At 34.2% G+C, this 17277-nt stretch overlaps 1 protein-coding gene across 1 annotated transcript; it reads right to left on the bottom strand.

Annotated features, from left to right (window-relative positions):
- Positions 1–2431: 2431 nt before the first annotated feature.
- LOC145944951 (fatty acid synthase-like) lies at positions 2432–14009 on the bottom strand. The gene is made up of 8 exons (XM_083053661.1): positions 13970–14009; positions 10488–10582; positions 10078–10422; positions 6114–9280; positions 5460–5913; positions 5025–5367; positions 3453–4939; positions 2432–3004 (listed from the first exon to the last, which is right to left on the bottom strand). The coding sequence occupies exons 2-8, from the start codon at positions 10531–10533 to the stop codon at positions 2610–2612; spliced, it is 6237 nt and encodes a 2078-aa protein (XP_082909787.1). The 5' UTR covers positions 10534–10582; positions 13970–14009; the 3' UTR covers positions 2432–2609.
- Between the last annotated feature and the right edge of the window lie 3268 nt (positions 14010–17277).

Here is a 17277-nt window from a genome sequence, read left to right as displayed (position 1 = left end):
ACAGAATAGACCGAAAGAATTTCAAACACCAATTGAATTTTGTTTCAAAAATCATTTAAAACCAACATGCGACATTTGCGGCGAAGTTGCTATAATTGCATGCGCATGGTGTAAAAAATCTCTTTGTATAAAACATTTCTTTCACGATCATCATTTTTGTAATCAAACAATATGGACCATAAATATAATAACTAAAACAACAAAAAAGGGCAATGAGAAGCAATAAATATAATGTTCACATTACTTATATTAACTTTTCTGATATTTTATACACTATATTTTTGGTGTGGGATATCATAATGTACAGTGTATTTTATGTATACTTATAAAAAAATGTCATATAATGAATAAAGCACTTATTAAAGCATTTTATATTATATTATATTATATTATATTTTGTATTATATTTATTTATTTATTTTTCCTTTCCTTTAAAAATAAATATTATATTTAATATATTTATAAAACGGAATCAATCCTTAATTGTTCAAATATACTATTTTTGAATATTGTAATAAAAAAGAACAAATTTACAGGTACAGATATCCTATCGAGTGTAATATAATTTAACATAATTAATCTCAAAAAGATACAATAAAAACGTATTTATTAATATATTAATTAACAAAAAATAGTAAATTAAGAAATACTTTTATCGGCTCTCAGTATAATAACTAAATGTGATTTTTAAATCCGGCCTATAGAGCCACGCACGAAAATTAATTCTAATTTTCTAGAACTGTATCTCTTGATTTGAGAATACTAAATAGTAAAGTTGAAAAATACTAAATAGTAAAAAATAGTAAATGTAATATGTTAAAAAAGTTGTATGTAATTATAAATAAAAAAAGTTGTATGTAATTATAAATAAAAATATGCTATTGCGTCTATGTCATAGAAATCATAGATGAATCACAGATTGTGTAGTTTGTACATAAACATATCTATTTAATCTCTGATCTTTAACATCGAGTCAAAGAGATTTTCCTTGTTGATTTTCCTCTAAATCTATTTTTAAGTGCATAAAAACATATTTTCTCATTCTCAGCTCACATATATGTAAACTATTTATTGCCAGATAATTGCTCTATAATATATTAATACAGTCGTCAACAAAATTAACGCATATGTATTTTAAGTCCAAATTTCGCATAATTTCAAATAAGCATAACTCCGCTAAAAATGATCGGATTTGAAAAATTTTTTTTTCACTGTCAAGCTTGAAGTCTCTACTTTAAAAACCATTCGTCAGATTTTTAATTTATCCTCCTCCCCCGTACGCCACTGCTTCAAAAGTAAGAACGTGTTTTGTCTAAAAAAAATTGCGTACTTCGACACACTCCCCGGAGTGAAATAAATTTTTTTCGCAAATCTTATCATAACTATCGTAAAATGTGGACTTTTTACTACAAATTTAAAAAAAAAGCAAAGTTTGTACGATTTTTTTTCGCGGAGTTATTACATATGAAAGTTACCCATACATTTTTTTCATTTAATGACTCCAAACCCTCTCTGCTGTGTGTGTGTGTGTATGTGTGCGTGCGTGCGTATGGTTAGGAGAGGGAAATGATATATCAATACTTTCAAAAATACTTTAAATCAATACTTTAAAGAAAGAGAGAGAGAGAGAGAGAGAGAAAGAGAGAGAGAGAGAGAGAGAAAGAGAGGAAGAGAAAGGGAGAGAAAGCAAACAACAAAATAAATTATATATATATATATATATATATATATATATAAAATACAAAAATCAATACAGTACAAACACAAATTATGAATTTAAAACAAAAATTAATTTTAAATACGAGGGTGGTCCGATAAGTACTTAGCCTCACCGCCCGATGGTGCCAGTATCACAAGAGAGATTTACTATCGTGTAGTACATTCTCGTAGACGGCTACTGTCAAAATTTCAACCGAATCGGACTCGTAGTTTTGTTTTGACCGCGTGTGGGAGCGAGCGTGTCCACGGATTTTAGAAAAATGGAAAAAGAGCAATATCGGTCGGTGATTCGATTCTTGTTTTTGGAAGGGAAATCGCGCAGCGAAATCAAAGAGCGCTTATCCAAGCGCTCTTTGATTTCGCTGCGCGATTTCCCTTCCAAAAACAAGAATCGAATCACCGACCGATATTGCTCTTTTTCCATTTTTCTAAAATCCGTGGACACGCTCGCTCCCACACGCGGTCAAAACAAAACTACGAGTCCGATTCGGTTGAAATTTTGACAGTAGCCGTCTACGAGAATGTACTACACGATAGTAAATCTCTCTTGTGATACTGGCACCATCGGGCGGTGAGGCTAAGTACTTATCGGACCGCCCTCGTATATCTAATTATTTCTATCTTTTTCTGTCTTCCTCTGTAAAATTATATATTATTTACTGCTGTTCTACACAATTGCTTTCTGGATCAAAATATAAAATAAAAAATTGCTAATTATTACGTTATTTTCATTCTTTCATTTACATCATGTTTATAAGATATTTAAAAAATTTTGGCAATTATACCATTCGATAGATCAAAGTTTTAACTTTGAGAATCTATTTTTTTTTAATTGCGATACGATAATTTTTAACTGAATTAAAAAATTTGCAATTATGCTTACATTTTTTTTAACTTGTAGAAGAATCACGAGATACATCATTTGCCGAAACTAAATCTCGCAATTTGCCTATCGTCAAGGCACGAATATCTCGGAATGATAATATGATATCATATTCCTTTTCAAGAATCTGTTTTATCTCCATATAGGCCAGCGAATCAATGCCCAGTTTGTCTAAACTGTCATTGAAATTCTTCGAATCAATGTTTTCAATACCAAGAATATTCGCAAACATTTGAACAAAATCAACTTTGCTGCCGTTATTTGCAGATTTGTGTTTCTTGGGTATCACCATGGACGATAGTATCGAATACGGTTGTTGAAAAAAGATATCCATAGTTGCGAGGCAGCTACTCATAGCTTGCGGTAAAAAATCGTTTAAGAAGATATTCTTATTCTTCATATCTGTAAAAATAATAGTATAATAATATCGTAAAAAGCGATTATTATTGATTTTGACAAGATCGGAGGGATATTTTATATATTTAAATTTGTATTAATTGGTTATCTTTTTTTTAATAAAACATCATTAACTACTTTGTATTATTTTACTCAAAAACTTATATATATAATAGTTTATCTCGTACACTTTCCCTTTACTAAATTAATATCTTTCTTACATTAAAAAAATACTTCTTTAATAATATAAATTAAATGAAAAGTTTAATTATATCTTTTTAAAAAGTCGTGGAACATCATGATCTATGTATATATTAATAAACAATTCTTATAGAATAAAATAAGGGAGAGAATATTTGAAGATATTTTATAAAAATCAAAAAAGGCAATAAGATTTGGAAAAAAATTGAGAATTAAAGAACCTCATAAATAAAGATAAAAAGATAAAACTCGCCTATATATAAGCCGACGTCTCCGATAGCACCCCACTGAATAGCGAGACCGGGCAAACCAGCAGCACGTCTTTGCTCTATCATTCTCTCCATCGTCGAATTTGCAAAACCGTAACTGGATTGACCCGAATTGCCGCGGCCGCACGACATGGATGAAAACACGACGAAATGATCTAATGACGGACAGGACTTTCTCGACGTCGCATCCAAATTCCACGTACCGTTGACTTTTGGCAACATTACTTTCTCGAAATCGGCCACGTTCTGATTTTCGAACAGAACATCGCGCATCACGGCCGCTAGATTAAATATGCCACCTATTGGAGCCAGTTGGTTACTCTCTTCGATTAAACGTTCGGCGCCCGATAATGTCGTGATATCTGCCGTAGAAATAATGATTTGGATGCCGCTTTCGCGCCAATGTCGCACGCGCGACTCCTGATAACCAGTGCGTATACCGGTACGAGACACGAGTATGATAAATCTGGCACCGCGGATGATCATCCAATTGGCCAATTCCAAGCCGAATCCACCGAGACCACCAATCAGAATGTATGACTTCTCTGGATGCATGTAAGTACGCGGTACGGCAGTCATCATTCTAGGAATCGGTAGCACACGCTTCTGCGACTCCTCATCTCGAATTTTGAACAATACCTTGCCAATATGTTTGGCCGTCGCCATAAATCGAAATCCTTGTTCGAGATTTTGGCCCGCAAATATAGTTGTCGGCAACGGACGCACCACGCCGTTCTCGATTCCTTCCCAGACGAGCCTAACTGTTTCTCGTTTATCCGCGTATTCCTCGAACAGCGTCTCCAGCAATATACCGTGGAAGGTAATGTTCTTTAAGAATATCGACATATCTATGCGGTTGTTATTCATCATGTCGTATTTCCCAATCTCGAGAAAGCGACCGTTTATAGCGAGGCATCGTACACTAGCACGCAGTTTTTCTTCCGCTAACGAGTTCAGCACGACGTCAACCCCATGTCCTTGAGTCTCATTGAGGATCAACTGCTCGAAACTAATGTCCCGTGAATTACCAATGTGCTTATCGGTCAATTCCGGAAAAGTCTTCTTAAGATACAGTCGCTTCTCCAAAGTGCCAACGGTGGTGAAGACTATGCAGCCGGCGTGCAATGCAATGGCGATCGCTGCTTGGCCAACCGCACCCGCACCGGCATGAATCAACACGGTCTCTCCTGCTTTCAATCGACCCCGTACAAACAGAGCATAGTAACTGGTCGCATAAGCGACCGGTATTGTAGCCGCCTGCTCCAACGTCCATTTGTCAGGTACGTTCCAGAGAAAATCGGAATCCGACAGCACAGTGGTCGCCATCCCTCTGGCTTTGACAATACCCATGACTCTACACCCATTTACATCTCTTCCGGAATACTCAATACCTAACATACAGTCCTCCACAGACATCCCTGACATTGAGATTTCGCTCGCTGATATTTTACCGGTTGCAAGCATGATATCTCTATTGTTAATAAAAAATTTAATTAATCACAATGTTATCGATATATAATCAACTGGATGAACAAATGATGCTCTCCAATACTTACTTGAAGTTTAACGAAGCATAATACACATTACAGAGTGTTTTTTGATATTTTGTCTGACAATATGTTAAGGGACTTTGAATCCATGCCAAACTGCTCAAGTCTCCCTTCGTTAATGTATTTACGTATGCATGTTCAACTTGAGCGTTGCCATACCAATCTAGTTGCAAGTGCCGATAACTACCCCATTGACCTCCCTTTAACACATTAGCTATTAATCCCTTATCCAATTGCTCTGCGTAAAACTGCTCGGATAAATCGAATTTGGGAGCGTTATCGTCTTGAATAAAGATGTAACGTGTATCTGTAATCTCACGCCGAATACAATTCATCAATCCAACTAAACCTGCAAATGAAAATTGATTATGCTTGATAATGTATTAATAATAGACGCATGTGTATAATCTAATTTGTACGTAATTTATATCATAATTTTACCAAGTGGCTCTTTGCTTTGCGACACAAAAAGTATTTCTTGATTTTCATTGTCGAATTTTTTTAATGCTGCTTTTGCAATTTCCAACCAAGAGTAATCTTTTTCTATGATTTGTATTACAATTGGGTCTCTTCTTTTTCCTTGCTTTTTCAATAAAAGATAACTCTTTCCCGAAGAATCCATTTGTTCTCCAGCCAATATCAAATTTGCTTCTTTCAATGCAGTCTTTAAGTCGCGTCCTGCAGCAGTCTCTTCAAAAAGAATAAAACAACCGGGTCTTAAAGCAGCAGCTAAGTTTCTGAGAACTGTGCAAGATTGAATTTCCGCTGCTATGATAAGATGCACATTCTGAGCTAAGGATGCATCATTCCACGTCACAATGTTAATATTCACGTTCACTTGATTGAAATATTTCGTATAATTGTTGGCGGAACTGATGGCTACTTGTAAATCCATCTGAAACAAATGATATTTTCATACGCACTTAAAACCGTGTATGCAATAAAGGATAAAATAAAAAATTGCTTTTAAAATTTGTAAATTATTCGATTTACATTTGCAAATTACAAGAATCTCTAAGATAACTATATGTTCGAGACATTTCTTCATTTTTTCAATGTCACAATGTCCATTAAAATTATGCAATTAGCACTTACGGTACAGAAGGGTTCGCTGCATAAAATATCGTGTACAAGCGGCATCAAGAGGTTTTCTGCGGCTCGATTGCCCGCGACTTCTACAACTTTCATTCTTGATGGCATTACATTCTCGCACACTATTTGTAACAGCACAGTGAGCGCATGGATTTTTCCTCTTGTCTGATCTTTCAGGTTCAAATTGTACGGATTTTTGTAAGGTAGAAAATCGTAACGTTCGTACTTGGGTCTAATTTGAACTTGTAGTCGTAGAGGTGCGGTAGGCTTTACACCTCTAATTTCGATACCACCCGATTTGATAGTATTGATGTTCTTGTAGTAATATACTGGCAATCCACCGTGCTTTGGTAATTCATTTACCAATTGTTTGTGAAAAACAGGATCAATTACGATATATCGGATCCTCGACATATACACCAATCTTCTGTCGCTAGACAATTCTTTAAATTGAATCATACTATCTATGTACGAGGTCCATTCGTTAAACCAGTATAGTTCACCTACGGTGTTGTCGCAATTGCAGGACTTTATCCCTTCGAAAATATCGTTATATTCATATCCGCGCAGCCTCAGTTCCTTATAAACGTCCTCGGCATTCAACGATAATAAGAGCTCCTTATTGACGAGCGACATCGGTGGCAGGTTTAGGTTCTCTTTTTCGATAGCTTTGGCTACGCGGATGTTTCCACTGACAACGACCTCACCGGACTCGCAGATCTCGAAATCACCCGTTCCTTCAAAGATGTTTACGGAAAATTTGATGGTTATTTTCTCCAATATAAAGGTAGCACGTTGAAACCATATGTTTTCGAAGATTACCGGTAATTGCTCGAAATTGGTGTCACGTAATTTGGCGAAAGTTTTCCAAGTTATCATTATAAGACCGGCACCAGGAAAGATAAGTTTTCCATCGATTTTATGTCCAGCTAAAAACGCGTCCGTCTCCCTTGTTAGATTTATTTCCACTATGCGCTTCTTCGACAATTCTTCTGATCTGTGCTTGAAATTAGGCACCTCCCAAGTAACCGAATGGTCCCATTTGACCAAAGATCCGATCATTGGTGTTCCGCGACCAACAGGAAAACTGACCGGCGGATACAATTTGGAGATATCAAATTGCGCTCCGGCATTATACAGTTTTCCTACATTAGATAACAAGAAGAGCAGATTGTTTGAATGATTCCGTTTTTGAAGACTGACATTTGTCACCGTCGATGGTAGCGATCTACGAAGAATAGCCTGCAGCAGACAATGCGGTGAAATCTCGATGGTTATCGCATTTTCTGGGATATGCGCGATCGCTTCCCGGAAGAGTACGGGTGACAACATATTGTTGACGTGATAATCAGTTGAGCTGAATTGTGCGAGCGGACTATTCCACGCGGCCTCCGGCACCGAACTGGAGATCCATCTGTGAGATCTCTTCTTCGGTTTCATTATGATCATGTCGAGTGAGGCGCGAAACTTGGATTCGGCCGGGGCAATATATTTGCTATGGAAGGCAAAGCCGGAGCATTTAACCATCTTGGTAAAAATATCTTTGCTCTTCAGCTCCTCTACAAACTTGTTTAGAGATATAGATGGGCCGGAAATGGTGATCAAATATTCGGAATTGTGACAGGCTGGAATGATATCGGGCGGACATATTTTCTTGGCTTCCTCCCAATTTAAATCAATTGCCGCCATAGCACCTGGTTCCAAGTTAGAATCTACAATCGCCTTGCCTCTATAGTAAGCTGCCAAGATGGTTTGTTCCAGAGTAAACGCACCGTCGGCGTAGGAACAGCCTAATTCACCGACAGAATGTCCAACTATGCCGTCTGGTTGTATGCCTATAGATATCAACATATCGACGAGAGCGATCTGGATGGCCACAATTGACACGAAAGCTATTATCACGTTCTCGTACATCTCGTCAGTGCCATTTATAATGATATTTATTAACTCGATATCTTTGCTCTTCAAGACATCCGCACATCGCCGTAAACTGCGTTGACAAATTTCAATGTCGAACAGTTTGCGACCCATGCCTGGCCATTGAGAACCCATACCAGAAAATAGAAACCAAATGGGACGTTTCTTATCATAATTAACCTCGACTATATCGCGCGTATCGTCATGAGCAAGAATCTCGTAACCGCGAACGTTGTGTCCTAATATATTGTCGCTGTGTACGGCATGTAATAAAGATAGAAACTCGTTATCTTGTCGATACTCTTTTGCCTTATCCAATAACACGTTTACAGCATCTTTTGTTCGACCTGACACGATAACTAGCTTCGGCAGCAGCGGTTCGACAATATCCGGTACCGATGACATCTTTGCTTTTGGATTACTGCGCAGAATGACGTGCGAATTAGAGCCACCAAAACCGAATGCATTGATGCCTACGAGACCGCCGTTCCAAGGTATGACTTTGTCGACCACATGCATGCGCCCTTCGTTTAGGGCAGGAATCATCGGATTTGGAAAAGCAAAATGTAAATTCGCGGGAATCACACCGGTTTCCATCGCAATCAGCACTTTGGCAATCGAGCATAATCCACTAGCGGGTTCCGAGTGGCCCATATTTGACTTGACCGAACCGATCAGCAGTGGCGTCTTCCTGTCTTTACAGAGCACTCTATCGATGGCAGCGAGCTCTTCTGGATCACCCGCCTTGGTACCGGTACCATGAGCTTCCATGTAAACGACGTTCCTGGGATCGAGATCCACCTTGCTGTATACTTCGTGCAACATCTGGTATTGAATGTTCCCGTTCGGATACGTGATACCTTCAGGCTTATAACCATCCGTGTTTACTATCGTATTCATCACTGTGGCGTACAATCTGCGCGCATCAGTCGCCTTCTGCAGATATATTGCAACCACTGCTTCGGCTCTCGCGTAACCGTTAGCCGTGATGTCAAATGTTTTGCACTTGCCATCGTTGGACAGCATATTTAGTTGATGAAAATGAAGGGCATTCGCCGGATCGAGCAAAAGACTCAATCCGCCAACGATCGCGCTATCGCATTCGCCGGTGCAAATCGCGAGGACTGCTTGATGCAAAGCGGTCAAAGACGAGGAGCAAGCTGTGTCTATCGCATAACTGGGACCATTCCAATCGAAAGCATAGGAAATTCTGTTGGCGAACATTGATCTGCAACATCCAAGCAATCCATATCCTGCAAACAGACGATAAGTATTCATGGTATAATCATGGTAAATTCATTCACTTAATCTTTGAAAATATCATACGTAGCTAAAGTTTTTAAAGCAAAAAGAAATTCGCTAATAATGATTAGAACTTGCAGAAATAATAATATATACAGGGCATGTTATTTTAAAATAAAATACACTAGAATTTCTCCGAAAGTAATGCCCTGCGCACAATAGAGAAAATATTAATAATAAGAATAAATATTAAGCATTAGGCCTACTGCACAATACAAGAGTATAAGACAATAAAACCAGAAAATAAAAATATCCATGCATCAACAGAAGCAAATAGATATTAGGGGGATAACAATAGATATTCCTTACTTTTATTGATAAATATTTTCTATTTTCTGTTCCTATTGCTTGTACTTTTGTATTGTGCAGTAAGCTTAATGCTTAATACTTATTCCTATTCGTAATATTTTCTCTATTGTGCGCAGGGCCTAACAAAAAGTTTTAAGATACGAAAATGCAATTTAAATATTGATATATATATGATTCCGAGAGAGATTTAATATTAATTTTTAATAATATTATAATCTTCATATTTAACCTTGGTGTTTATCTCAATTTTTAATTGTATTATAATATTTCTATATCTTATGTTTCTCTCTCTACATAGAATTTATGATTATCTAACATCTGATATCGTATATTTATTACATTTATATATAAATTATATTTATTATTTCTAAAAAAAACTTTTTATAATATTATTTTATTGGTCGAAAATTTTCACGGAAAATTTTCAAAATGTACAAACCGTTCGCATCTTTCTTCCAAAAATTGTTCGCATCTGAGGAGGAAACACCGACGAATACACCAGTGCGTGATCCTTTCAAGGTGGAAGGATTGACGCCAGCGTCAATTAACGCCTCGTATGTCACTTCTAGCATAATGCGAAGCTGCGGATCCATTACGCGTGCTTGTTTGGGATGTATCATAAAAAAGGAGGCATCGAAACTGCCAAGATCCTTGAGTTTGCCGCATCTGGATGGCACTTCGTAGGTACCTGTAGACCAACGGCGTTCGTCCTCGGTGACCATGTCTATTCCTTTCATTAAATTCTCCTTAAACTCCTCAATGTTTGAGGATTCAGGTAAACGCCCTGGAAGAATGTCGATGCGTTACTTCTATAACGACATTGATTCATTGTGACATCGGCACAATTACCTGAAATGCCCGTGATGACGATATCACCTTCAAAACGAGCAGTCATATTGATGTTTGAGTATTAACTTCGACTTTTTTTAATCTGATTTCTCGATCTGCAAAAACAAAATCAACTAATGCTTTTCGTATAATTATGGGTGATTAAATATATATATATATAAGATCTGTCATAGAAGTAGTGAGACTAAATATGCAACGCATAATGTAGCAGCATTGAAAAATTTTAATTACGCGGAATATATAGCGCAATCCTTTCTCTAAAAGCACACCAAGTTTCGATTTGTTACTTTGCGGCAGGAAAAAGAATCGAACAGAAATAAAGTTTATTTAAACTCGATTAATATTTTTTACAAAATACAAAAAGTACAAAAATCAGTTGATTAAAACGTTAATTTGCTAATTAAATTTTAAAATAAAAATGTTATAGAAATTATAATAATAATAATGTTGTAAATAATATATTGTGGGTACCGTCGCTAGGTGTCGATAGGATAGACTGACTTTATATTTTGTCGCTTCCTCCGGCACTGCGTAGGAATGTGTTTAACAAATGAATATTTTGGAGTAAAATACCTCCGAGTAAAATCTCACCGGGTTCGCTCTATTAATTGCTACGAAAGGAGTCTGGGCGATACATGCCGAAGACAATGCGCCTCGGCCATGTGTGTCGAACCCGCGCAGCAGCGCGTACCGGTGAAAATCTTGGATTTATGGTAGGTAAAAGGATGAGAGATATGTGCCTTTATTTTACAACAGCAGTGTGTTAATAAATAAACTAAAGCGACAAAGGGTGGAAAAATGAAAGTTAAGCATTGACGAGCAGGCGTAGCGCATATGCGTCGATACAATATTATAATACTTTAAACTCGAATAATATTTTATGACAGATATCAGCTGATAGCTGTCAAAAATATTAATCGAGTTAAAAGAACTATAACATATTATTTAAATCATATTATTATTTTAATTTTTAATTTTTAAAACATTATTTTAAAATTTAATTAGCAAATTAACGCTTTAATCAGCTGATTCCTGTCAAGAATTATTAATAAATATATATATATATATATATATATATATATATATACGACACTATTGTCTAACTTTACTGTCACTTATAACATTTGGTCCAAAAACTTCACAAAGTTGTCTATTCAATTTCCTAATGGCAAACTAAAGAACGGCGTTACTAACTGGTTCAAGACACAAACGACGGACTTTTACGACAATGAAATTAATAAGCTGTTGAAATAATATCAAAAATGCGTGGAAGTCAATGATTATGTGAAAAAATAAAGTAAGCCTGTAGAAGTTTTTTGGCTATAATAAATTATTTTTATATGTTAAGATCTTCTTTTCATTTCAAAACGGACTTTACTTTAAAAATGCGCCGTGTGTGTGTGTGTGTGTGTGTGTGTGTGTGTGTGTGTGTGTGTGTTTATATATTTATATGCATATATATACACAGTGGTTCACGTAACGGTCGCCACGATTTTTGAGACATTTCCGCCAGTTTAAAAAAACGTTTATACAGTGAAAATTAATCTGCTTTACGCAAGCTATAACATGCAATTAAAAAAATTGAAAAAAAAATTTTTTTTTATAAACAAATCAATGTTACCTTGAATTTTTTTAATGGAACTACCATATTTTTTATATAAATCGATTCCTCACAATATTCTGCATAAAAAATTATAATGGTAAGATGGTCAAAAAGTGAATAGTTTACGAGATATTTTATACTTTAATTTCACATAATCTTATAAGGATGGTTCTCGTAACGATCGCCATGATTTTTAGGGCACTTACAATAATCTGACAAAAAATGTCATGAATCAAAATTTTATCAGTTTGTAACCGTCAACAAATTGCAATAATAAAAATTTGCCGAAAATACTTCTTTTTATAAAAAAGCAAGGTTGGCTTGATTTTTTTAAATGAAACTATTGTTTAATGGAACTATGTATTTTTTAATAGTAATGTAAAATTAATAAACACGTATTCTTCATATTTTAACAATTTACTCGCTAATTGCAATTATATACACAAAATCCCTTGATACACATAACTTTCAATACACTATTAACCCCTTGATGCACACAATTGTCAAAATATGCAATGACAGCCGCTCACGAAATAAACGCATGACAGAACCAATCGGCAACGCGAAAAAGAGACAATACACTTTGAGATTTTCAAGAGAACTTCGAGACTTTCGAGATTCAATAACATGTTTTTTTAGAGAGGGATTACTGTGAAAAAACTGATTTTTTTGCCATTTTGACGCAAAAAAACGTTAACGTAAGTTAATGAGAGAGAGAGTTAACTTAATATAATATAATACAATATTCTTACATTATCATAATATAAGAGATGCCTAGAGTATACAGAAATCTAAAGTAGGAAAGTAGTGACAACTACTACGATTCGGCTGTCAATTGTTTATATGGAAAATAAGATAAAGAAAAACGGATTTTTATACGATTCTCTGATATCGCGGCAAAGAATGTTACAGTCTTGTGCGCTCGATGAGTCTGTGGAGAATTGATATGAGAAACACATAAATAATTTTCTACGTTATCTCTCTTTATTACAAGCAATATGCTCGATCAAATTAAATCTCACCGTTAGCGAAAGTAGTCTATTTCACGTCTGGTTGATATTATTAATCAGTAATAATAGACGATACTAGACGAAGACTAACAATGAATGGAAAAGTCGTTCGTTTCTCGTGTCATTATTTTTGTCAATTACTAACAAGATTATTATTATTAAATAAAATATAAAATCAAATTGCAACGTCGGAAAAAATAAATAGCGATTATAATGATGTTATTCAACTTTTTTTTAATAAAAATGAAACGTATTTAACAAATAAAAAGTCGAAATTTTCTACATTAGTGCGTAATAAATAATAATTAGAACTTCTAAGTGCATGTTATATATATATGTAAATATGTATGATTTAAATAATTATGTTATATCAACAGTATGGTGAGTTTGCCAGAAATAAGATTTAAATCCTATATCTCAAAATTTATAGAAGTTGAAGCAACCACATTTTTGGATAAATTAAAATTGCATTAAAATTTAAAAATACTATATAAAGTTTTATAAAAATGACAGTAAATAAAAGTGTTATCCTATTTTATTTGTATGCCAAATTGGAGCGCTGTAACTCAAACAGTTCTTGAGACGTTTAAATTTTCAGAAAAATCGGTGGACCCATACATATATACACACATACATACGGACATTTAAAAAAAAATATGATTTTTCGATATTTTGAAACATTCTGAACACACTGGCATAGAAATCTGAGAAATAATTTCTTTACGAAAACAAAGCTTCCTCTATGAGGAAGCAAAAATCTATTATTATTATATACATTAAATTAAATCTATCTTTAATTCTTTGATTCCCTAATCTTTTCAAAAGAATCTGATACAAGCGGAATCGAATATCGATGTGTATGTACAAACCTTCTAATAATAATCCGTTCGACAATCCGTTCGAATAATTTGTTCGGCTGTAACAATGCATATTCGAGTTGTGTTAAGTATATATATAATCTGTCCCCCTCTCTGTCAATTTACTCTTTCAAGACATAATGCAACTGAATAGACAAATCTTATTAATAATCTCGGTGATTAAATCTTAAGATTTATTATCAAGCGGCACATCACCAAGTATATAAAAAACTGAGACTAACGTCAGAGGTACATATTTAGAAATGGAGATATATTCCGATTTTTCTTTTTTTTGAAATTATATCTATAATTATTCTTCAATTATAAAGCTCGTTTATGCTTACCTTGAGATGCAATATTGAGTTATGTGATTAATAATCGATATTTGAAAAAAACAACAATTTGCATTTATTACTACGATTTCTAATTTCATATTAGTTGAGTCGGAAACAATTACGTATTACTATTATTTAAGTGTGATTTGAAGGTGACTTAAGAAGATATTGCATTTAAATAGAAGTGCATTCTCAAATCACAGTTTTATAGCAAAATTAATAAAAAAAAGAAATAGAGGAAAGTTGGGTCAAACCGGATACCTCTATTCCTTTGTGATAAGTATATTGTCATTTGTGGCCAATTCGTGTTATTAGTTATAAATTGACGCCATTATTATTCTGAAATGAACCGTGTCCACATTATACACGATACTTCTCTTTTGAGAGAAATTTAAAATTTTCGAAACAAAAAAAATTGATATCGGAGCAACAATCAAGCCGTTGTGGACTTTTTCTATACACACAAAGCATTTATTTTGATAAGTGCAGAACTGAATTCTGTACATATTAGAAAATAGATCGCATTAGTTTTCATCGTTTCTTTTACGTCGGGATATACAGCCGCCGTGTTTATTATTTTCCTCGTGTTAGGACAAAACCGAGTATCTACGTGTGGGGCAAAATCGGGTACAAAAAATATAGGATTAAAAAATTAAATAATAAAAAAAGCAAGAAGAAAAAAAGATGTAGCCTGCATCTTTTGCAATAATTGTACTCAACGTCAATCGAAGGCTAGTTACAGTGCATTACATGCCCACGAGTTCAGCAGCTATGTAGAGCAAGATATTTGTTTTATTTGTGATTTTTGTTTATAAAATACACAGAAAGAATTTTCTCTTAGAATTTACCCTGAAAATCATAGTAATCGTGAGACAATATGGTATGAAAAGAATTTTAAAAATATGTTTGATTAATTTTATCATACTTTTTAGTAAAACTATACTTTTAGTAAAATTAATCAAACATATTTATTGTGATAGATATTATTATTTTTTATTGTGATAAATATTAATCAGAGAAATTCTCATTAAATTCTTTCCATACCGTATTGTCCCACGATTACCATGATTTTTAGGATAAGTTCTAAGGGAAAATTCTCTCTGTGCATTTTTGTATTGTATTATGATTTAAATAAATCAAGATTTCGTAATTGCACAGTGATTTACACGCTTTTAAATGAGTACTCGATTTTATCCTACCGGTAGGGCAAAACTGGGTATTTTGACTGCTTTAAAAAATCTTGTCCTTGATAAGCAAATATTTTTTTTCAGCAACTAGCCTCATTTTCTCATAGTTTAAGGTTCACTAAACACTATTAACGGTCAGTAGATTTTTTGTAGGAAGACAAATCCAAAAAAATACCCGGTTTTGCCCCACTTTTCACTATATATATACATATATGCAGTGTTAGGTAGATACATGTATCTAAATACAGTATCTAGATACATTTTGTGTATCTGAGCCTGTATCTGAGATATATTCGAATTGAAATATCTGTATCTGTATCTAGATACAAAACATATAGTAACTGAATTGCTTTTTTCAGATACATTTTTAGATACATTTTTACATATTTCTTTGAAATGACTAATTCTTTAAATTTTTAAAAGATCAAAACCACGTAGAAACAGCTGACCGTGCTATCGACATTCTCTATTTGTCAGACAAGCAAAGAGATATTGCATTAATATATCGCACGTTTTTCTCATATGAAACATTTGTTTTCCTCATATAAAACATTTGTTTTTAAGTTTAAAGTTTAACACAATTATATATTGTCATCAACACCGGTTGAACGATTATTCAGCATTGCTGATTAAATTTTAGTATTATGAAGAAATAGTTTGAGTGACGATATCTTTGAAGCACTTTTGATGTGTTAAAACTAACGAATAAAGTAAACCAAAAATATCCCTGATAAAAAAATTGATAGAAAACAATAGAAAACGATTGCATCGTTTTTAATCGTATAGTTATGAATCGGAAGTTAAAGAAAAAATATCGTAAATGTACGATTGATTCTTTAGCTTTTCCTTTCGTAATACCCTATTAATATGTTATCGTTTCTTATCATTTCTTTTCGCTAACCCATACAACATTGAATGATTGCAGAAACATATTGCATAGATCTAACATTATAATAGTTCTATAATCTATAATGTCATCGTTCTGAAGATTTTAGTTGCTTAAAGCCAGTCTTTTGTATTGTATAATAGGCCTAATATTTAATATTTATTCCTATTCCTATTCCTATTCCTATTCCTATTTTCTCTATTGTGCTTTGGTTCTAACACGTAAAATCGAAATTAGACTGAATTAACGAAAATCATCAAAAGTTGGTGGCGACATTAGTATAAACAAACCCTGAACGTGATACATGATTTACAATTTAAGAAAGTAACCTCACCAGTTCTATTCCGCAATGATCTAAAGGAGAAGGCTGAAAGACTCCTTTCTTTGGGACACTGATAAAGTGGGACCACAGAGGGTTCTCGAGAATGCTCTTCTCTCAAAGGTCTCGATTCTTCCGATTCAGTTAATTATTGAACTTTATACGTCGAGTTTTCGCGTCTGTCTATTCTTAGAATTTTTGCGATCACGAATTAATGGACTGGGCCTTATATTGTAAAACAAGGTACATACATGCGTAATCAAATCACGTCTTATCATCATGGGCGGCGCATTCTCCGACATATCCCATACAGCAAGATGATAACAAAAAGAACTCTTAATGTTCTCTCCATTAAAATTTGGACATCCAAAAAAAAACCTTTAGAAAGATAACTTAATGAGATCTGAAAGAGCTCTGATGCGTCATATTTAGAAGAAAAAAAGACTTCTTCCGATAGTCATCAAACAGATAACTTTTTTGAGATATCTTGTAATAGATATCAATAAGATATCTAAAATTAGATGTCAAAAAGATATCTAAATTAGATACCTTTAGGAATTCATGTTTATGATGTCAATAAGACATTTATTCTA

Source organism: Prenolepis imparis, unplaced genomic scaffold (assembly GCF_030444845.1).
Source record: "Prenolepis imparis isolate NDT839.2.m4 unplaced genomic scaffold, iyPreImpa1.0 SCAF_14, whole genome shotgun sequence".
NCBI classification, from domain to species: Eukaryota; Metazoa; Arthropoda; class Insecta; order Hymenoptera; family Formicidae; genus Prenolepis; species Prenolepis imparis.
The sequence above is the reverse complement of the archived record's forward strand: the minus strand, read 5'-3'. Positions and strand labels throughout refer to the sequence as shown.

What these genes read in the sequence shown, in the direction of transcription:
- LOC145944951 (XM_083053661.1), bottom strand. Translation starts at nt 10,533, where the DNA reads ATGACTGCTCGTTTTGAAGGTGATATCGTCATCACGGGCATTTCAG. An exon ending in GCAAAGCAAAGAGCCACTTG is followed by an intron (nt 5,368 to 5,459) that starts GTAAAATTATGA and finishes TTTCATTTGCAG; the next exon opens with GTTTAGTTGGATTGATGAAT. An exon ending in AGACGTCGGCTTATATATAG is followed by an intron (nt 3,005 to 3,452) that starts GCGAGTTTTATC and finishes TTATTTTTACAG; the next exon opens with ATATGAAGAATAAGAATATC.